The 23,838-nt window shown below is 32.0% G+C and overlaps 1 protein-coding gene across 1 annotated transcript in view; it reads left to right on the top strand.

Annotated features, from left to right (window-relative positions):
* The window catches only part of LOC108906432 (tumor necrosis factor receptor superfamily member wengen), an 85,187-nt gene that overhangs the window by 40,975 nt on the left and 20,374 nt on the right, over positions 1–23,838 (top strand). Inside the window, exon 2 of the mRNA XM_018709670.1 lies at positions 3,981–4,506. Coding sequence (XP_018565186.1) covers positions 3,981–4,506 — 526 coding nt within the window. The remainder of the gene's footprint in view (positions 1–3,980; positions 4,507–23,838) is intronic.

Raw genomic sequence — 23,838 nt, 5'->3', positions numbered from 1 at the left:
AATGTAATTTATTACAAATCCAATTTGTTTTTTAAATTCCACATATGTACTACATTTAACTTTTGTACGCGCCAATATTGTTTACTTGTTTTTTGTAGGCGCTCTCTGATTTACAACCAATCTCGCTAGGTTAGTATTTGACGTATAACCGACCACTTCGTACACTCGATGCACATGGGCGACTACAGCTACTACCAGAACACAGTGTGTATGCAACGGTATTTCAGATTTTACATTCAATTTCATTTTAAATTTGAAATGGGTCATCTTACGCTTTCTAAAAGTGATGACACGGTTTTCCTTTGATAAAAGACCGACAACTTTTTGATCTACTTTGCATCGAATACGATCCTACTACAGTCATATAGTGCACGTGCAAGTCAAAAGTGGGTTAGAACGTTAGTGACCTGCACAGGTTAGCCTAGGTCGGAAACACGTACCGAGTTATTTACTTGTCTCCATCCGATTGTTTTTTTATGGAATATACATTATAAGTCTTCCTTCTATTATTTACAGTCAATATTTAAATACTACATACATTTTACCCTCTCTTTATAATTTATTTAGTGAGTGTTGTTTTTTTATGTCATTATTTCCGTAATGAAATTGAAATGGTTATAAAATATCCAAATAAATATAAACAAAGAATGTATCAAATGAAAAGTCTAGCTAAATCCGTTTTAGAGTAGTATTAAAACTGTTGTATCACGGTAGCACAGCATTTGTTTATGTGCCTAAATCATCTTATTTTGGTGTCTGTAGCGATATCCTAACATTTCGGGGACGCCCGGTACAACTGAGGGTAAAGGCAAACATTTTACAAAACACAATTACATGTCAAGAAAAACATCCCGCAAGGGTTATTCTAAAACCATTCCAATGTAACAAACTAGTACCACCGACAAAAACAAAACGAACGGCTTTTCCTGCGGGAAATTGGCGAAACGTTGCACAATTAAAGACGGTCCCTGGTGATGTTTTCCATTTGAATGAACGAATCGCGCTGAATTCCCCAGCTGAAATGCTCTTATGGAAAGTGTTTTTCTGTTTTATAGCAAGCACCGAACAACATGAGGTTCTCAACTCGGTGATCTCCATAAAAGGTTGCCATTGTATAGCAGAATTTATGGTGATATGTAAAAGGTCTGCTAAGCTTGCGGTACACCTAACGTGGAATGCAGTGAGGCGATCACAACGGATGTCAGTTCTTGTAGAATAGTAGATGTTTTTGAACTTTTAACGTCGTTTTAATACTTACAATATAGCGTTGTAGTAACAGAAGTAGAAATAGAAAATCTGATTGTCATAAAAACACGTGCCATACACTCGATCATCGACAATGAAATGCACGGCTGCCGCCTCTCGGCAAAAAACCTGGATTGCCTTAGGGTGTCGCTAGATACGTATCGAATAAATTGATCGATGCGAGGCTTCAGATCATATATTCTTGTAATGTAGAGTGCAGTTATAACAAAAGGCAACGGTTGTGTCGCTTTTTGTTTGAATAAAATTACATTTCCGATCTCTAATAATGTCATAAACTTTTAAAAAATATATATTTTTCAAATACTCAGCAAAACACGACGTGCTTGTAAAGGTTTTAAAGTAACAATTTTATTACTTGAAGAAATTTAGATATAAAGGCATATTGAAGTTAGTTAACTTTTAAATTCAATTCACTTAACTTGTAAAAAAATGTCCGCCAGGATATCCAAATTTCATTCTCATTGACTTATATTTATATATTATGCACATTGCACACTTATACATTACTGAAGAAAATTTAAAAAGAATTTTTAAGAACCTGGAGGAAATAGGGCTGTTTTTTTTTTCATTTTAAATAGTTTATCCCCCCATAATATACAATTAAATTACCTACGTACTACCTATATTTGTCAGTACTTTGACTATATCCTTCTCTTGTTAAAATGATTCAAAGATTACAATCAACAGCACGCAACTTTGCTAATTTAATCAAGTTCTTAACTTCAAGAACAAGAAAGTTATACCCAAATTATGAAGTCTTAATTTGTTGTGACTTGTATATTGAAAACGAGATGACTATTATTTTAAATATGCATAATTCTCAACCCAGCTTTATGGAAATTTTCGTTTTATTAAGGATTCTTCCATCGTACTTTCATAAACTTTTAAGCAGTGAGATTCTAAATTAGGTAAAAAACAAAACAATGCCGTCCCGAGTTTCTTTCAGCACCCTTAATAATCTTGACACATTTTACCACTGCTTCTTTTGTAAAGTTGGCCTTGTAACAATATGGGTGGAAACAATTTGTTAGTTAAGGTGGATGAGAAAGAAGTTCAGGCAATAAAAGGAACAATGTTTAGGAATATTTTCTAAATTTTCTTTTCCGTCATAATATCAATACGATATTTTATACAACCAATCGTTGATCGTATTATCTTGAGCGTACATGAATCATAAATATTAATGACACTAACATTTAGGGATTTTTAGTTGGCAGTACCAATCCTGTAATGTTGGTTGCCTAAACTCGACGACCACGTGTAAACATTTATGAAAGCTTTCCGAATAAAGTTCTTAATATTACAAAAATTATTACATTTTTCCCTTTTTTTATGATTTCATATAATTCAATATTTTGGTGCATGCACCGGGATCAGCATTTAATGCTTAAAACTAAAGCACTAAAGTTTATCACACTGACTTTTGTTATATTTATTTTATACTTTTAAGGACAATTTAAGAAATATTTCACTATCTTCTTAATAATAGATTTACAATTTTGATTGAATATATTTTAACACATGTTTTAATATCAAAATACATATAATTTTTTTTTCAAACGCGATCAGAGTATACTAATTTTATAATAGAATGAATTTAACTCATTTTAGAAGTTCGACATTTTGTAGCGTTTAACTGTATCTGAAGACCCAAATGTTACAAAGTAATTTTCTAAGGATAGCGTTTTATCGGATGAGATTTTTCTGAGGAAATTGAATTGTTTCTCGAGTTAAATCTGCGGCCGGATATTGTCTCTCCTGGTGTTAGATATTCTTTATTTGCTTCCGGTTTTTATGAGGCTTTTCACATCCCTAATTTATCTACCTAACTGGAAGACACAGTTGTTTTATAATTAAAGGTCGTCAAAATTAGATACAATAATAATATAAATACTTAAGTATACTGAATAAGAACTTAAGTATACTGACCTGAACTTAAGTACATTGAACTCAAGTAAGTATACTGAACTTAAGTATACTTAACTGAACTTAAGTATACTGAAGTTGTAAGTATACTGAATAAGAACTTAAGTATACTGAGCTGAACTTAAATATACTCAACTCAACTTAAGTATACTGAACTGAACATAAGTATATTGAACTTAGGTAAGTATACTGAACTTAAGTATAGTGGTTAAAAATTTAAGTATATTTAACTGAACTTAAGTATACTGAAGCTAAATATATTGAACTTAAGTATACTGGATAAAAACTTAAGTAAACTTAACTGAACTTAAGTATATTTAACTGAACTTAAGTAGACTGGATAAAAACTTAAGTATACTTAACTGAACTTAAGTATACTGAAGTTAAGTAAGTATACTGAGGACTTAAGTATACTGAGCTGAACTTAAGTATACTGAACTCAACTTAAGTATACTGAACTGAAGTATATTGAACTTAAGTAAGTATACTGAACTTAAGTATAGTGGATAAGAACTTAAGTATACTGAATAAGTACAGCATTTTTCTCTGTAAAACAACGCTGCAACGGCAAAATAGATGATAAATTTAACTAGAAATTCAAAAACGCAATAATATACAGTGTTCCATTAAAAAATTAAGTTAGATAAGGAGCAGAAGAAATGGGAGCTTTTCTTTGAAATATTTTTCTGTATTGCTAATATTACTAGAGCTATCCGTGTTACGCGGGATGCCCTGTATTCTTTAAGGGGCTACAAAAATCATCAATCATCACCATTGTGTTGTTTCAGGTGATGGTGTCAGCCTATACATCCTTCCTGGTATTCTCGAGTCTCGCGTACCTAGTATCGGCCTCGATTTGCCCCGACGGACAATACTTAAACTCCAAACTGCAAGTATGCATGAACTGCACGGACTGCAAGAACGGCACGGTCGTCCTGAGACCGTGTGAGTTCCACAGGGACACCCACTGCGGGCCGATCAGCAAGTTACTTAAGACCATGGACACCGGCAACCCCCATCGGCACAAGCACAACAACAAACACCACCAGCGCAGGGAGCACAACGACGACGTGGTTTGGAGGTACGGGAGCGACATCGTCAGGGGTGGTAACGCGGAGGACCAGCAAGCGGTCGCCTTGGAGGTCGCCAGCTCGGAGGCCCCGTTTTCGAGTGCAGAGACTCTCGTGTGGGACTGGCAGGCGGTGGCCCTCACCTCGGCGGTATTCGCGTGTATATTGTTTTTTCTAGTTATCACCCTCTATTCCTTGCACCAGGCCAGGCAGTGGAGGAGGCTGAAGGAGAATTTTGAGGCCGGTAAGTGTTTGTTTTTTTTTAGCACATAAATATACCGGAAGTAGTAGTCATTTATAAATTATATCTTTTGCGGAAGAACCCTACAAAATATTTCGGCATGAACGAACTCTAGTTAAGCAAATCTGCCTGATCAGTTGTGGTCGTTAATAAAAAAACTTGATAGATTCCACAATGAAACTTGATGTATTAATACATCCGAAATTCAATTCCTCGTAAAAGATAGAATACAAATAAATGAATTTTCCATTAAAAATTATATTATTACACTTTTATTGAATTGAATTAAATTATATAGGCCAGGAAATATATAGTTGGACGCAACTTTTTGTTTCGGCAAGCTGAATTTGTCACTATAGATGCTAAATATTATGTACAATAACATATTAGTTTCCACACTCATAAAAATGGGGGAAAGATTGTTTACAGAGTGGTTAATTGTATAATTTTTACGTAAATTCACGTTTTTCGCTTATAACTTTTTCCGTTCGTTTCCACGAGAAAACAGTAATGTACTTTTTTTTCGTCTTCAAAAGACCTACAAAACTAGCCCTCGAGCGTCAAAAAATATTGATTAGATCAAAAGTTATAAACAGAAGAAGTTTATTCATGACTTTTGAATTAAACATTTATAAACTGCGTTATTATTACCAGAACGTTTTGGTATCGCATCCTCTCATTCCTTATCACTGTCTAATAACTCACACGAAATCTGGAATCGGTAAGTTGAATAGTTTACAAGTTATGGCCTTATAAACAAATTAACTAATTATTAGTCTGGACGATCCCGAGGATCTTCCACATTCCCACTGATTTTTTTCATAGTAGATTTCATAATAAACCTCCATTATGTACTTTAGCTACGAAACGATATACATTTTATATCTATTTAATTTCACTGATTTCACTTCGAAAGTGACGTTACGCACGAATGGATGTCTTGATAATCCAGATGGTAATTCCTTAATCCATGGTCCTATCCGACAGAAACTCGATCCGGCAGTTTGAATCCATTAATCTCGTTCGATTGGCACTTAATTAGCTAATGTTTAGCAACAATTTTAATGTCTCATATCAAATTTTGTATTTACAATAAAATCATTTATTGCCAATGACGCCATGAAATTCAAAAATTGCCTGATAAATAAAAATTATGGTTGTTGTAACAATAACTTTTACTTGTGTCATTTTGTTTATTCATTTGACGCTTAGTTTTAAAGTACTAATTAATTGTTATTTAAGTTATTATATTAAAAAAAAATTTTTAGTCTTGTATGACCTGATGATGAGGTGTAATTTTGACCTCGAAACTAGTCGTCGTATGTAATTAATTTTACAACAAAGGATTGTGAGAGTTGAAAACTTTTTATATTCCCATTGGTAATATAAACTCACACTTATCTATTTCACGTTTAATTTACTTGCTGTATGTGTTTTAAATGATCGTTTAAATGCAATCTGTATAGAACTTTCTTGGAAAACAACTTTTTTGATTTCATTGATGACGTAAGGCTTAATATTGTTCAAAATACGTGGTATAGTCCTTCCGATATCAGTTGAAGAACCAATAGGTTGACAGTACCTATATACCAGGTTCGGTCGCTGACGCAGCAACTCGGCAAGTGGTTCACAAATTGCCAGGCAGAACGGTGCAGCAATGCGGAATTTGATGTGATTCAGGTAATTTTAATTTATTATAGGCACCTTCTATTAATCATTGATATTACAGTTGCGAAAGGGAGAAATAATATTATTACATGGCATTTTGGAGACCTTTTGAAACGGAACAAAACCAAATTTACCATCAATGTAATAAAATTGTTTGAGGACATAAATAATTAAAATATGTTGTTGGCCAAATGAACACATAATAAAAAATTTCTACACATTATGTACAAATTATTATAATTTTTTATCTTTAGCAGAAAACTTTTTTAGGGACGCCTATGAAACTCATTAAATTTTATTGCCAGGCGTTTTTTTACAAGTTCAACTGACTTCGGAAAGACTATACTAGCACGATGGTGCGCCACCACATAGAGGAAGACAATTAACTGCTTGGTTAATGATTTCCCGAATGGATAGGTCAACAAGTTCCAATAGCATGGCCATCTCGTTCCCCAGATCTAAATCCTTTAGAATTTTATTTATCGGGACATATGAAGCAGCTTATCTATTATGTTGTAATTACTGCCCGTCAGCAGTTACTTGAAAGAATTAAGTGACGGAATATTGAGTTCTTCAATGTGAGGCTTGCATTCAAGTCGAGGGTGGACATTTTGAACAATTTTTATAATCTTAAGATTTGTTAATTTGATTAATAAAGGTTAACTAATGTTTAAACTTTAACACAAATAATTAGATATAATATGAAATAATATTTTTTAAAATACTTGTAACTTCTAACAAGTACGAATTGGACCTATGTTCATATACAAAAAAAATGTGAAAATATTCCGGCTACCATCTGTCAAAGTTCGACAAAGAGCTTGTAAAACACCCTGTATAAACAATGTTGTGATAAAAGAAGCAAAAAAGCAAGGAAATTTACTTCCAAAATAGATCTTGTTCTTATGATCCTTCAAAGATGGAATCTAAAATACAGTTTTCAAACAATTAAATAGTTAACCAAAGATAGAAAGTTCAAACAATTAATCTTCAAGCAACGTCAGTTCAATTCAACTGTCAAAAAAAGGTCTGATGTCACAATTTTCTTTTACAGATTAGCAAAAACTATTTCCAACCAAATTTTGCACATAGACTTTTTTTCTTAAATTACACCGTTCACTAATGAAAATCAAAAACACCATGACAATATGATGATGAATAGAGATAATAATTAGTATAACTTAAAGTTTAAGTAGATTGGAATTTAAATATAATTGAAGAACACCGTTATGATCCTTAAACAGTACGATTCTTCGATGGGGAAACTAGACTGTACCAAATCGGGTGTATTTAATAATAATCTTAAGTACCTAATTGATTAAAACTGTCCAATTCTTAAAGCAAATTGTAAAATCCTTAACGGTTGTTTTAGGAAAAAAAATTATTGTCACAGCAACACTGTTCAGTCTATATCCCATGCCATTATTTGGGCAGGATTTAAATTATGAATTTTGTAACAAAAATTAAGGAAATTCTCCCTTCTTTGATTCAATAAAAAAAAAAACCGTTGATTATAATATTTTCAAACAACGCATCAATCCATGTATATTCTAGTTGAATACAATTTTCGATCTATTCATTTTGAATTAAGAAGTAATGGAATATTATTAATCTTGCTTAGCAATGTCTAACATATGACACAACTGGCTTAGTTTGAAAGAATTGTAACAGTTTACATAAAATACCATATAACATAGACGTTAAAAAAGGCAGGCTGTGGTATGGTGTCTTGGTCGCACATCTTTAGCAAGTAAACGAGGTTAAACTGATTTATCTCAATCTAGAACCTCGATCCAAACAAGATGTATATAAAAGGGAAGAATAGAAAGCCAACCATATGTTTCGAATTTATATGGAATGAGTCACGATCATTGTGTGTCACATATAAAATGTATTTTTGCACCTGTGCCATTGTGACAAATTAAATCCGTTCGGAATATATGGCTTCGAGCGACACTGCGTGCATCATCGAAAAGCTGCGTCTGCAGCCTACGTCCATCAATCATGTATTTTTAAAATATTCCGAGTTTATTTTAGCAGTATTATTGACTTGTTAATCTTATTTCGTCCGCACCGCCAACAAAGGTATTGTTCGGGGGCAATTAGGTTCAGCATTGTTCGCTGCTTTGTTTTCGGGGGGCCTACTACGATAATTAATTTAATCCTTATTGTTTTTATTAATAAAGACCCGTATTGTCTGTAGATGCCAAATTAATACGTAAACATCATATTATTATCGTCTGTCGTCTTTAATATAGGCAATCACGTTAACTGTAATAGTTGTGGTTTGTTTGAATTTAGGTCAGTGTAATTCCAGACCGTTGGCACAGTGCTTTCGTTTTGTCTGCATTATTGGATAGGTGTTGTTATTTTTAGAAAGTGTCTGGTCTTCTGAAAGTTAATTCAACGTCTTGGTACTTAATCAACAGCGGGTTCAGAACATTTAAAGATCCTAGAAATTTGTCTTCAGGAGGAAATGGCATCACTAATACCACCCACATAGACACAAGCGCTTGAAAAAAGGAAAAAATAAGAATGAAGTTTGAATTCCGATTATTCCAAACTGATTTAAAAAAGTGTCAGTGTCTAAATTACTAACTTGAGATTGATGAACAATTGGTTATCGATAACACATGCGTACAGCTTGTTTTTGATGTTATAAGTGAAACTTCACCTTTTCAGCAGCTTGTGCAATTTACTCTTATGTATTTATGTCCATGGTGCTTCAGGCCAAAGGATACGAAGTGTTATGTTTTATTTTCTAATGCAATTCCGTGATATTAGTACTATTTAAAATATCCATTTCCCTTTTGTATATGGTGCTTGCTCTGTACATCAAGGGTACACAGAATACACATTATAATACGGAAAACCTCACTATTTATCCATCCTACACATATTTTTTCATGAAGTTAACGAAAAGTTCTGAATTCTCAGTGAGTATCCATGTTTTTATTCTCAAATCTCCGTCATATTTTCAACAAACATATAGAGATATCGGATTTCGTTGAAATTCAAAGTTGCATTGAAGCCAAGAATTTTACTCACTGACGTGCTTTGAAACATGAAAATGTATAAATGTTAAAACGTATAAACAAATCACTTAGAACTTCTAGATGTAATTGCTTTTTAAATACTGTGGCAAAACATGAAACATGCACTTTGTTGCAGAGACCGATTTTACTTCTATACGAGCGCACAACACAGTAATAGATGAAACAAAACAGAATTATAAAACTGTTGTATTTCTCTAATAATGTTTTTAAAGTACATATTTTACATTAAAATCAACCAATTGATAATTTTGACGGATTCGCTGGTGTTATGACATAATTTCAATCCCTTGTTATTACAATTGTAGTGACATTATAAACTTGAAACTTATTTCTAAAGAAATCTCAAATATAAAATTTATTGTTGCACCAACTATTCAGTATAGATCGTTTCACATTGAAATATAGTCTGATGTTGATATTTTCAAAATGTTAAAAAATTTTCAACTACTGCACTGAATGTCATTGTTTTATATCATTAGATCAGTGACTTTTTCTAGCAGTTTTGTCTTTGAAAATTAAAACATTAATGTTTTTTAAATAATAGATATATTTTGATGACTTGTTTTCTTAGTGTAGATCCTATTATGGTTAAAACTATTGTAAATAATTATTGTTTTCATATCAAGACCAGTGAAAATTCCTTTTGATGACTAAATAAGTATGATAGTGTATGATAAAAGGTGCGTTTTAAGAAAATAACAAGTTTCTATCAAATGTAAAAAGGGAGGAAGAAAATGTTTCTCCTAAAACATAAGCATAATAAAAAATATCCAAGACGCACGTTATTTTGACTTGCTTTTTTCTCTAATTAAAATGAAATGCAAGCTGGAGTTCGAAACGTCGTTAATTAGAATTAAGGGTCTCTTAAATACAAAAATACACTCACGTAAATTGATTTAGAACGTTTCAAGACTTTTAAAGTCACAGAGACGGATATACCTGATGTTTTTAATTTCATTTTAGATACCGCATTTAAAAAAATTCTAGTGAAAGAAATTCCGTAAAAAATATACATCATTTCTTTGTTGCCACTACTAACAACAAAATAATACATGACAGAATTGCCAAATAAATGTATAAAACAGCACTATTTCCCTCACTTTAATTGTATTAAGAAATATGATAAATAAATAATTATGCCATTTATTTACATACTTTATTTCATATGTATTCAGCATCTATGTCACATAACAGTCCAATAAGTATAATTGTTAAGTATTCACTAAAAATAGACACCTCCACATAGAAATATCCATGATTCATGGCTTTCAGTTTATAAAAAATTAAAAGACAGAAATGTATGTATTGGGCGGTTTAAATAGTGATTGATTGGTTTTCGACACTCCCAAAATATATGTTAATTTCAAAATGAAATGAAAGTAATGCATTTTTGGCCCACCTTATGGGAGGTGGCACTCGGCAACAGCGTAGGTCGAGTGTGTTAATTTTACAAATATAAGAGGTCAAAGACTTCATGTGCCATTCTTTTATTCGGTAAAAGAATGAACTTTTAATGCATATTCATACTCTGTAAAACTGTTATCCAACAAGAAGGGAATGAGTAGAAAAATTAAAATAAAAACTTCCCCAAACGAATTGGTATAAAATAATTATAATACATTTACATTGCGAAAATTAAAATATATATGTATTTTTGTACAGGTTTCTTTTCGCATCGCGCAACCTAAATTCAGAAATCATTATTCATTATTATTGTCGTATCCTAGATTTAATAGATACTTTCTATTTTAGAAACATACAGGGTGTCCGAAAATTACTAGTAAAAATGTTGAGACCGATTTTATTCATAGAAATAATAGTACAAGTGGGACTTTTTTAAAAACTCAATATTATCGTTATCACATAAACTCAAAAGTTATTATTTTAAAAACAATCTTAGTTTTCTGAAATATAATAGAAGCTTTCTGAGATAAAATTTGAGAAGAGGTTTACGGAAATTAAATTGGCTATGCACTGTGTCAAATATTGCAGAAAAGTGACAATTTCTATTTACTAATTGACTTGTTTCAGCGATATTTTAAATTTCGACAGAAAAAAAATATGAATTTTAGTCCATCATTTTGGGATACAGTGTATATTATTAAATACATACAGTATCTAGCGTAGATAAAAAAAAGAGCCACATAATGTTTACTGAAGCCTTTAATTTTAAAGTCCATATAAGATTAATGTACACAAATATTTTACAACAGCGTAGTTTTACCAAATTGCGTAATTAAATCGTATATTGGCTTGGTATTTGATTCCACGAATTGAAAATGCATTTATTAATTAAGGGTTGCATTAATGAGTCATATTATCAATTAGTGTTAACCACTGGCTAATCTGAATACATAGAAGGCTATATCTAGGCTAATTGGAAATAAAGTCCTACCAATTAATTGTCAATTAATTTTAATTTAACTGAAAGCGACAATACCAATACAAGTTGAAATGAGGCACCGGAGCTTTTTTCACTTCCATAAATTTTAACATGATTACTGCAATATACTTCTATGCAATAAGCATTCAACTACGTTCAGCCTCTGAATAAGCGTTTACCACATTGGATTAGGCCTAAAACTGCAAAATTTATAATTGCCTTGCGTATCAGAGGCAGCGAATAGGCAAACAACGGCTGTACATAATTTATTAGGGCGCATTACTAAATCAGCAGCCAAGAGACTAAATTAGTGTGGTTGAAACTAAGATATATAATGCCTCCAATCTTCCATTATGTCCTATGTACTTGGTGTGTAGGACTTCTTAACTGTAATTTATCTGGTGATATTTCATGGTAATAGGACGACAAATTGGAAATAATGTTGATTTTAATAAACGCACACGAAATGTGCACGCAAGTATGTATATGCGCGATACAAAAATAGAAAGAGTCCTTTGTTTTGCGCGCGAATTGGACGTTTTCGTATTACAGTTTTGAAACTGAAAAACTATGACATTTACTAAATATCGCAAAGAAACGAAAACCCAATCTTTTGTAAATATTGAAATCCTCCTTTGGCAAACATTAAATCAAATACTTTCTATTTTCATTTAAGAATTTCATCCAAGTAGAAATGCTTTAAAAAATATATTAACAAGTTTTCAGATTTATCTAGGATAATGTACTATGTGATAAAATGTAAAACATTTCGACTTTTTTATATATCTTTTGTTTTATGCAGAAAGGAGTGCATATTTTTGCATTTCAGTACCCCTTAAAAAGATGCAGTCCTTTTCGATAAGGGTAGAAACAAAGTTTTTGATTTTTTTCATATGTCATTCTACTATCATCTTCTATTTAGAGGCGTCAGTCGAAATGATACATTTAAAAAATGTCTAAAATATGATGCCTCTATTCACAAACTAATGTTTATTATACCAATTTCTTTCAACAATAAGAAAAAGTCAAAGCAAAAAAGATGTAGATAATATTCATCAATCATCCATGCAAAATTCGTTTTATGTGGAGTAACGCACTTAAATATTAATAATTAATTTTCTACTCACCTAGAAATAACATAATTAAAACAAAACCCAGGAAAAACACAAACACTTGTTAATCCATAATGCACTGCGGCTTTGCTGGCACTAAAAAGAACCACTTGCTAAATACGTTATCGATTATTGCATTAATCCATTCATATCCTACAAATTCGGCACAAACCTCACAATTTTTATTTTCCTTTAAACCGTAGTAACTTTTCAGAAGCCAACACAACAATGTCGTATGCAACTGTCGAAATTCCACTAGACACAAAAAGGGTACTCAAGAAAAAACTAATAAAATGATTAAATTCTAAGAAGCTCTGTTTCCTGAATACTTAAACGAATCTTTAAAAGTGTAACTGTAAACAATAATTATGTGAACATTTAGGAACAAATCACTTTATAAGGAAGGTCTTATTTTTTATCAATTTAAACTGCGGTAAGGTAAAACATATTTTACAAGTTTTGTGTAGCTCCGAATAAGTAAAATGGATAAGAAAGTGGCTCAAAGTATACACAAATTAAACAAATTCCATTCCCTGCTATTCACCAAGGGTGGTTTTGATGGTAAAGTAATAAATTACACGTTAATTACTGCCGAAGTAAATAGTAAACTTTCAGTGACGTGGAACAGGGATCTAGTAAATTGTCATCTTACACTTCATAAAAAGTTCATCTCAATCATTTCGAAATACAACGCGGGATTAAGTGTTATTCTTTATTTTTATACAAAGAATTGAGAAGAACGGTTGGACAATTGATTTTTTATTTCACGATGTAAAAATTTCATCCCTATTCAATTACTTTTAAATTAAAAAAATAATAAAAGCGATATTAAAATCTATGCAGAGTGTCCCACTAAGGTCGGCTAACGAAAGTGTTGTTTATTGGCGCTATTTATCCAAGTTTAGGTTGTTTCACGTTTTCTTAAAAAGGTGAAATAGCAGGATAAAACTTTTTATAGACTAGTTTGAAGAGCATAAAAATAGCTACATTTTGACGCCAAAAAAGGTTCGATATCTTTTTTTGTTATCACGTTATTCGCAAATTAGTGAGCAAAAAAAAAAACAAATAATGATAATAAATTGAGGAACGCGTCGCTAACGATTACCAAAATAAAATGCGTTTATAAAAGAACCTACCTAAACCCACGCAAATGAGTGAATCAATAACAATCTTGAAAATAATAACAAACAGATATTGATATTATGTAAAGAAAACACTTAAATTTTAACAAAAGTAAAGATGTTTATAAATGCCTGAAATGCATACCATTATTTTCAATGCAGAAATTCAACCTTCGTTGCGTATTTAGGTGTGACTTTCGCCAGATGGGTATCCCTGGCAAAAAGAGAGCAGACCAACTGGCCTGCCTTGGATCCAGGGGGGCTGACCAAGGACCTGAACCTCGGAATCACACGAGGTAGCGTTAACTGGGCCTGTTAAACATTAGGTCAAAATTGGAAGATGAAAAAATGTAGGCAGGCCCATAACTTTATGGTCCTAACAAACCTAAGACGAGATGGCTGCTAAGCCTTGGTCGAAGAGCCCTAAACCAAATGGGGGTCCTGCCAGACCATTGCAGACTTAGGAGGCATTTAAGCTTAATAGGAATTGAGGAAAACTCTTTATTCCCAAAAGGTGGACAAGCGGAGGATACCCCTAATCATCTTCTGGGACATTGTCAAATTTGTCGAACATGATTTCCAATTGTAAAAGTTTTAAATACGCCTCTATTTATTACACACAGCAAGCAAATTGTTTTCATTCAGTTTTTTACAATGAATCTTAATAAACGCCTTTTACGCAGAACTTAACAGTATCGGCTACGCGATGCTCAGCAATTCGTTTACGATTTCGTAATGCAATTTGTTTAAATATTTTCCTCATGTGTCTCAAACGTTGCTGTATATAAATTCACTTCATATTTCAGTTGAATATATTGCTTGATTGCGCATGTTGCCAAACCGATATGTAAATGAACTTAAATTCTAAATACATCGCGTCCGTAATCGAACAACAAGCAATTTGAAAACTTTTGAACATGGGATTCACTAGCGCGATTACAGAAGGTGTAATTAAGGTACAGGATGTCACATTTTTGACGTTTCAGGGTAACCGGTCCTACAAGGTGATAGATACACACGTTTTAATTAGACAAATGCCTGCGTAATTGTCCAATGATAGATTGAAAGACATAAGATTTATTTTTAAAGGAATGCTCCATATTTTTTTATAGTTACTATGTCAATATGCTTTTCCATTCTTGTTTATAGAGCTGCAATAAAATAGAAAAGGTAGACTTAAATTTAATTTATTTACTTATTAACATTAACATTTACATTTATAGTAATAGACATGTCGTTTTTTGTTTTATCACATTTAACTTCCTTTCCGTTAATAACAACCCTTGTAGCATCGTTGTCATCATTTTTTGAACGCATAACATCTGCCGAAGTTTGTGAAGAATTTGCACAAATTACGGATGTCTCATCTTGTAAGGAACAGCTATATTCTGCTTGCAATATTAAGTTTGTTAGATATAGACTGCTTTTTTTACTTTGTATCCTCTCGATTCACTCTTCAAATAAGCAGTCAACTTGTTATATTTTCCAATATTTATATTTTGTAGACCTTTATAGTAGCCTTCAATATTGAATACTTCGACCACATATGTAGATGAAATTGCATATTTTTTCTTCAAATTTAAAAAATACGATAGCATGACTTCTTCATTTATTGTCATTACTATCCGTTTTTCATAATGTTCCCTGGATTTCGCTGGCAATAAATGGAAAATTGCTTTTTGAGCTTCTTCAAAAACAGCCACAGGAACACAATTACTTTATTGCATTTTTACCAAATTCAGATAGAACTGTTTCTATAAAAAAAATCAAAATGTATCTTGTTTATGTAGGAGGTAGAAAATTTTTGTGATGCGAATATTAGGATATTATACATTTCCAAAGTTGTCATTAATAATAAGTATTTCCTTGCAATATTTCTATGTACGATACGTTAATAGAAATTATTTCCATGTTCGCCAGACGGTAATTCAACAATATAGATGCATATAATACTCTCTCCGAGATGCAGGACCACCAATGGAGTGTATTCTATTAGCATAAAACACAAACCGCAGACCGCGAATCTTAATAATTAGCGAAATGAATTAATCGGTTTTTAATGTAACCCGATACGACGAGCTTCTGGTAATTTGTATAATTAAACAGAACATATGCCACTAATTATGCTGTGCAAACAAATCGCAGAGATGAAGACAGATATAGGGATTTAATGGCTCCGAATATACAGGGTGTTCAACGAAAAAAGGTTGGGGAGCTCTCCTGCCAATTCTTCGGAACGAAAATGTTGAATGAATGCACAATTCAAACCCAGTGTTACTTTTGGGACGCCCCATATGAGAAGTAGACCTCACGTGTCTTAGTAATCTTAACGAAAATAAAATATTCTGTCTACATGTACTAAATTTAATACAGACCTAAATAATTTATGCATTATAAATAATGACTGTTTCTATTTGAAATGTATGAAATAAGTGATGCCAATGAATGATTTTTCGTGCTTGAAATATTGAAAACCGCATCAAGTTGTCACACATGTTTAATTTCGTGATACATATTTGAAATTTCGAGGGTGCTACAGACGTCAATTATTTTTTTTATCATTTTGTTGCTATGTTGCTTGCTATGCCAAATTTGAATGGTACATAAGCAGAATATTTTTTATAATGTAGAACAATTTTTGTAAGGCAGAATACGAAAACATTCCTCCATGTATCTATCCTTCTTCTAGGAGACCTGTTGTAGCCCACTAGAAATAGTTTCACGTCCTTAATAATTAATCTTTCAATGACACACTTATTATTGCTAACTGATATAAATGTACGTCCATTTATGGGACGTGTTAGAGTTTTTAACTCGCTTTTAATTCATAGACAAGCCACAAACAACTGAATTGTGGCGCAATAATGGATCGAGTTTAATAGAAAGTTCCTATCAGAAATTAATTGAATTCTTTGCTGCTGTTGTCCGGAATAGTTTAAACCTTTGACTTGATTAAAAATATTAGTGGTCTCTTTTATTAAATTTCGCAATTACTCTGGTCATCAACGTGTGAAATACTTGTCAGCTGCATTCCGCTGGCGGTGATGATAATTGTTGAAAATGCCCCTATTTTCATTTTACATATGTAGTCTTAGTTAAGAAATTCATTAAAATTAGTTGGAGTGTAATAAAATGGTACTTTAATAAAGAGATTGCATAAGAGAGAGATTATAAATACAGTTTTTTAAGTTTGTTTTATTTTCTGAAATAGTTTTAGTAAGAATGTAAACATGCATTGGGCATGTTATTACATTCTATTTTTGAAATTATAGTTTAGAAATATTTTCGTTGCAAAACAGTGAAAAGATATGTCAACTTCCTGAGTTCTAAGTTAGTCACAGTTGACATTATAAAGCTTATTAAAATATCTTTTTCGACTTAAAAGCATTTGTCGACAAAAATATCTTAAAGTATGGTATGACTAAAATGTTTAGGAATCAAAAATATGTATGCAATGTATACCATATTTTTTCTACTTTATTACTTGAAATTCGAGGACATATAAAAAACCTTTTTGCACGAATAGAATGGGACATTTATCACAGTATCATACGGTTTACACTTCACTAACGTTTTGTGTATCTCTGGGGTTTATGGCCTATGCATCGCTACCGAGAAAATAAGGTTTGTGATTTATATTCGTACGGACAATACGGGATTTCAATTAGTTTATGATCGTATTTTATATTCAATATCGCGTTTCCTGCATACGTTTTTAAAAACTGAAGAAAGGCTGAACAAGGGAATAGCAATTAACAGCACTTCATACATGTAAATTAAAACTGAATACTGATTTGTGTAATTTATTACAACGTTAAGAAATACTAAAAATTGACAACATGTAATGATCATTTAAAATTTCCTTTACAACGTAACTTATGTTCTTTTAAAACTGGTCTCCTTCTGGTCTCAGGAGCTTCAACAAAAATATTTAATTATAAAAGTTCCAAAAAGGCATGCAAGAAGATTTTCAGTGCAAAATAATTTTCCGTATTCTGTCTCTGTATTTATTATAGGCGTCTTTGGCGTGGTTGCTGACCTGTACTTAATGTTGAATTAGAAGCAACCAGATATATGTGGCGTCCAAGGTAACCTCACACTTGATTATGTATTCAGTGTATTACAATGCCACAAATGACATACCTACTAAACATTTGATTCTATCGTATATCAGCGGTAGCTTCCAGTAAGTATTAATACCAAGATATGTGGTTTCCCCGAATATACCCACTGACATAGAGATAACGGAGGTTCCCACTGTCTAGGAAAAATAATCAGAGTGTAAATCAAATTTTAAATTGATATTTACAGGTTTTCCAGGAAGATTTGAAAAATTTTCCATGCAAAATTGTTGTATGTTAATTTCCATTTTACAATCACCGTCACTTCCAATCAATTGAGCATTAAGAAATTGCCGTTTCTGCAGAACAACTCTCAAACTCTGACTGGAAATTTGGTGTTCGTGCAGGAGTTTCAAACTGTTATCAAACCGTTTGCTGACGGTAATACTGGTTAGAGATTTATCTAACCCGAGATATTCGCAATAATTTTCATAATCCAAATTGTAAGCTTAAAAATTTCTAGTTAACTAATATGCCTCGTCACAATAATATTTGTAATACTAATAGTTAATGGTGTCTATCATAGGCATCATTGCATTTTTTTTTTCTGGCATAGACAGTCTATGCCAGAAAATAAAATGTGATGGCGACCAGGAGTTTTCAGCAGTTCTAAATAGTAACTCAAACACAAATTATATTCCCAAAGTAATTACCTACACTACAGATAAAAACTTATTTCATTGCAAATATATGTTGAATAGCAGCATAACCTAAACTAAATAAAGTGCTAAAGAGTAGAGTAGAAGCAGTTCAATAATAAAATAATTATTTTTAAAGCACTATCTTTCAACTTGATAATAAAATTTCGATTTTTTTTGCTGCTAAATTTATTCACGTCTTATTTAAAATACCAATGTTTCTGTTTAATGTGAAATGAAAGAATAGCATTTATATCGAAAGCTGTCAAATTTTTTGACTTTGGGCCATTATCTCATTATTACTTATAACGAAAGAGTTTTTTTGTACAACTTATCTGTAAGTGACGGACAAATAAATTAAAAACATATTTTTCGACTAATAAAGTATAATAACTAACGACGATTATCGATGATGAATAAATATTACATTCGAAATTTCCTTAAATAACTTTTTCATTAACTGGAGTAATAATAATTTTCTTAATATCGCCAAAATTGGAAATTTTCTTTTACACTAACATTCTGTAGATTAAAAAGGAGTAACAATTCATTATGACACATTTTTATTTATCTGGGTATTTCTACTACATTGTAAAGATTTTTTTTAAATAAACAGTTAACACCTTGCACCAAGAGGAATTTTCTTTTAATTAATTTCAAGAGGATGCTTGTATAACTTTAGTTCTTTAATTCTGCATAACCAGAAATATCTCTCGCTAATAAAGTAGATAATTTTCCTCAACAGACAATAAACATGTAATACAAAACACAGGTAAAATTTCGAAAACCTCCATTTTCATTTTCAAAACTCAAATCTACAAAAAAGCCAAACATGGCAGTTTTTATTCTGTTTATATACCTTTCACCATTAGAGGATAGCGTAGGGAAGTATTATGTTTACATATCTTTGTTACACGTAGGTAAACGTATGAAACGACGTACTTATATTTGTTTCGGGAAATGTTGTGTGTAAAACTGATAAACATTGTTACCTTAAAAAAACAACACTTACTGAAATAACCTTGTGTTCCGAACTCGTCCATTTTTCACGAGTGATCCAGAGAATCCATCAAAAAGCGACAACTTTGCAAACCTTGCCAGAAAAAACAATGAAGTCAAATTAAACTTGACAGGACAAATTCCCAAATTCATTAACTCTTACTGTGTAACATCGAAACAATTGCAAATGTTTTTCGTTGGAACCCCGTTTCTCTCGTTATGAGGTTAATTGTTTGTAAAATTATTTGAATATCACTCCACCAGCTTTGACGACATATTGTCTTGCTTTTGCTACGCTTTCAAAAGCTCGGCATTTCGCGATGATTCATTACCCTAGCAAAAAAAATAATTATTTACAATGGGGCGGGGGATTTTACAAGCCGAATCATGAATACAACCACTACCTTCAGCATTAGATTGATTCACATAATGCTTTATCGAATGCCGGTGCCATTAGATAGAGATACAAAATTACCCCTGTAAGTGCCTACATTAAAATTGCAATTAAGGAATGCACTTAAGGTAATCAAAATGAAAATTAGGTATAATGGAATTGCGTTTGTCATTTTAGTGGGGTTAATTTGATTACCGATTAAGTTGCACTGAGAAGAAAGCGTATTTTAAATCTTGTTTTTGCAGGGGTACTTCGGATGTGGTTATAAACTTCATCTTCTTCATAAAACGCCAGTCTTAAGCTGTAATACTCCTTTTTTTTAAATTTTCACCGATTCCTTTTGTTCTAATTCCTAAACTATACAGGGTGTTCATGAACTTAGTTCGTTATGTCAAAATGAGGTAAATACACGGATTTGTGTTGAGTAAAATGTAATTTTTTAAAATCTGAATTACCTCAACATTGCAAGGAGACACCTTTTGAGAACTGCTGATTTTCATAGATGTTCGATGTACCCATCATTTGCTTGCGCACAAGCTTCAGCGTAAGGTATCCTTGATCTGTAACAAGTATTTGCGCTGTAAATTGAGGATTTCTTGCATGTTCCTGAAGCAACCATTCGAAAAAACCTCAATGTAGTGGAAAATCCTTAGGAGTAAACGCCTGAACACGTTGAATATGAAATGGGTACAACTGAGCTTCTAGTAATGTCCTCCACACAACAGGATGCGAAATATTTACTTGCTGTGCGATATTTCTGGTGGTACGATGTGGATCTTCTTCGACGAGATGTAAAGTCATCTCCTCGATATTTAAGATTCTTAGTGGTCGCCCTGGCCCACCGGCATCGTCGCGACCTCGACACGGTTGTACTTCACCGGTGTCCAAAACTCTTTGCGCTACAGTAACAATGATATCTTGCATGGTACACTTGACAAGCTCTGTGGGCATTTTCGTTTGCTTCGCCATAAATTATGATTATCATAATCCAATTGCTAAATAAATGCGCCATTTTCAAAAGAAAACTTGGAAAGACGGCTATTAAATGTACTCTCGAAAAACAGCACAGCAATCACTACAACAATGTATTACAAACTGACTTTCGAATACAGTCCGGCTTCATAAGAAAGCTACAAACTCGTAAAAAGTGTTACAGATTTTTTTGTAAATACTAGCCGCGATAAAATACATGTATTTCAGAAGTTCCAAAACAGTTTTAAACACTTTTTCAATTAGCTTTTTTCTGTATGACCCTAAACTTCCGATACAAGTTTGTGACATCAGTTAACTCAGTTTTTGCTCCTTTTTCTCCCCTTTCAATTTTTGATATAAGTTCATTAACACTGTGTATACGCTTGAAACAACTGAAACTGAATTATAAACCAAACCGACAGCAAAAATTAATCGATTTCTAATACGATCTAGAAACTATTGCAAAAATAGAAATTTTAATGTGATACATAAATAATTCAGCCGTTTATTTTCCTGTTGAGATTTTTCCACTGTCATAAAAATATTAATTGAACATAGCAGCTAGGTTAACGAACCTGCCGTCTGAACTCCTTTCGTCAGATAAATAACACAGATCCATTATTACAAACCGAGGCGTAAAATTTTAAATGTTGGAACGAGAAATGATTTCAAATATCGACGTTTTTACAAATGCTATTCCAGGAAATTTCGTTATAGCCAATGACCCATAAAACATTTTCTTTTCTGGATTCTAGATATTAAATTATCATACTCCAGTGATATTGGTTTCAACTACAATTTTTTAATATTACTTGAAATCACATAAACAAATGAATTAATAAAACTGAATAAATGTATTATCAATTTTCTAATTCATGTCATTATATAGGTACAAATTATCAATTTGCAAATAACAAGAGGTAACAATATATTTTTTTCTACAAGGTCAGTTTTATAAAAACAAACGTAAATACTTTTTGAAAATATATTTACAACGCCGTACACGTTTTAAAAGGGTCATAATTCGTACGAACACCATAGTGGGCGTACTACAACAATTGTAACTAAGAATTAATTCTTTATTCAACTACATTTCTGAGATCTCCGGAATAATAATTTTTTTCAATTTATATTCTGGCAGTTAGCTGCGTAACATTCGCGGTTTTATTTATTACTTAGAGTAATCGGTATATCTGAATAGTTGAAAACATAAATGATATTAAATTGGAGGAGTTAAATAACAATGCAATAAACAAAATCTAAAAACACAATAATTTAAAATTATGACGCAATTTCTTATAGCAGTAAAATTACTAATGCCGTTAAAGAAATATTTGATAAATTTTGTTCCATCATCTTTCTTGGCTTATTATTTATAATAACATGCTTAATAACAAATATATTGTTTCTCATATTTCTGAATGTTCCTCTTAATATGCATTAATTAAAATGTTGATGATAATTTTCTCACTAATAATTACAATAATAAGCCTTTTGGCACAGACAGTAATTTTCAATTTTCAGAGGTAGATATCGGTGTTGTGGAAAAAGTATTCGCTAAAATCAAGTCAAATGCTAAGGGGTGTGACGGAATTGACTTAAAAATGCTCACGTTGCTGCTTCCGCATCTGAGTTGTTATATAACTTTTTTTATTAATAAATGTTTAACCACTGGCGATTTTCCTGACGTCTGGAAAGAAGCTTTCCAAAATTCTTGAAAAGATAGTTCATGAACAACTTTCCAATTTTTAAAATAATAACAATATTTTGCCGACAACTCAATCTGGTTTTCGGTTTAATCATAGTACAACTACTGCTTTATTAGATGTTACTGATGAACTGTTTAGAGCCAGGGATCAACACAAAAATACTTTTTTGGTGCTTTTTGACACATTAGTACCCTCTACATTGTGTCTAAAACTTAAATATTTTGTTGTTAGTGATCTAGTGGATACGTTCTTCTCAAATTATCTTTCTGCAAGGTGCCAAAGAATATGTTTAAGTGGAATATTGTCTGATTTGTCCGAAATGCACAGAGGTGTATCTCAAGGGAACATTTTGGGGCCGCTTTTGTTTTCAGTTTATACTGCTGACTTTTCTATGTTCTTGCAATATTCTAAGTCGCATCAATATGCTGACGATTACCAAACATTTTATAGCTTTTCTATTTCCGGCATTGACAAATCTTATGTTGCCAACTTAACATAGATCCGAATTTATTTGTATTTTTCTCATGCATGTTTTGAATTCATATGTATATTTTGTATTTCCCTTTTTTTATAATCGCACTTAATTGATATGTATTCTAAGGGAGTGGTTCGGTGGTAGGGCAATAATCATATTGAACCTCGCCACTCCTCTAATAATATTCTTTTTTATCTATTGTTTGTAATCTAATAAAGGCACATTATTATTATTATCCCTGATAAAAAAAGGATAAGTCCATCATTTTTAAAAACAAGATTTCTACAGACATGAGTCTTAAAATGCACTTTTTATGCGAAATATTTCACTCACAATCAGATGCAAATGTTATACTTATTTAGACAAACGATGTTACAAAAAAAATTCTTCAGGATCTTCAATTACTTGGTGTGTGAGTGTGTTAGTTGGGTGGTCCCCTCATGTTGCTGACACTGAATCAAACACCTTTAAAGGCAATTAAGTAAATAGTAAAACGTTTTGTGCGTTTCCTTAGATATAAAATAAACGATGATTGAGGATTTATAATATTTTTATATACAAAGGAAGCGATTAAGTGAATTAAAATCTCTATACAACGATCAATTTCCTAGTATTTTATTTCGGAGAGGCCGTGAGCGAAGTCCGCGTCCAAATACGAACCCATCACTTGCCAGAGACGTGATCAGA

This window comes from Anoplophora glabripennis, unplaced genomic scaffold, assembly GCF_000390285.2.
Source record: "Anoplophora glabripennis isolate ALB-LARVAE unplaced genomic scaffold, Agla_2.0 scaffold47, whole genome shotgun sequence".
NCBI classification, from domain to species: Eukaryota; Metazoa; Arthropoda; class Insecta; order Coleoptera; family Cerambycidae; genus Anoplophora; species Anoplophora glabripennis.
This window is presented reverse-complemented; position numbering and strand designations above follow the sequence as displayed.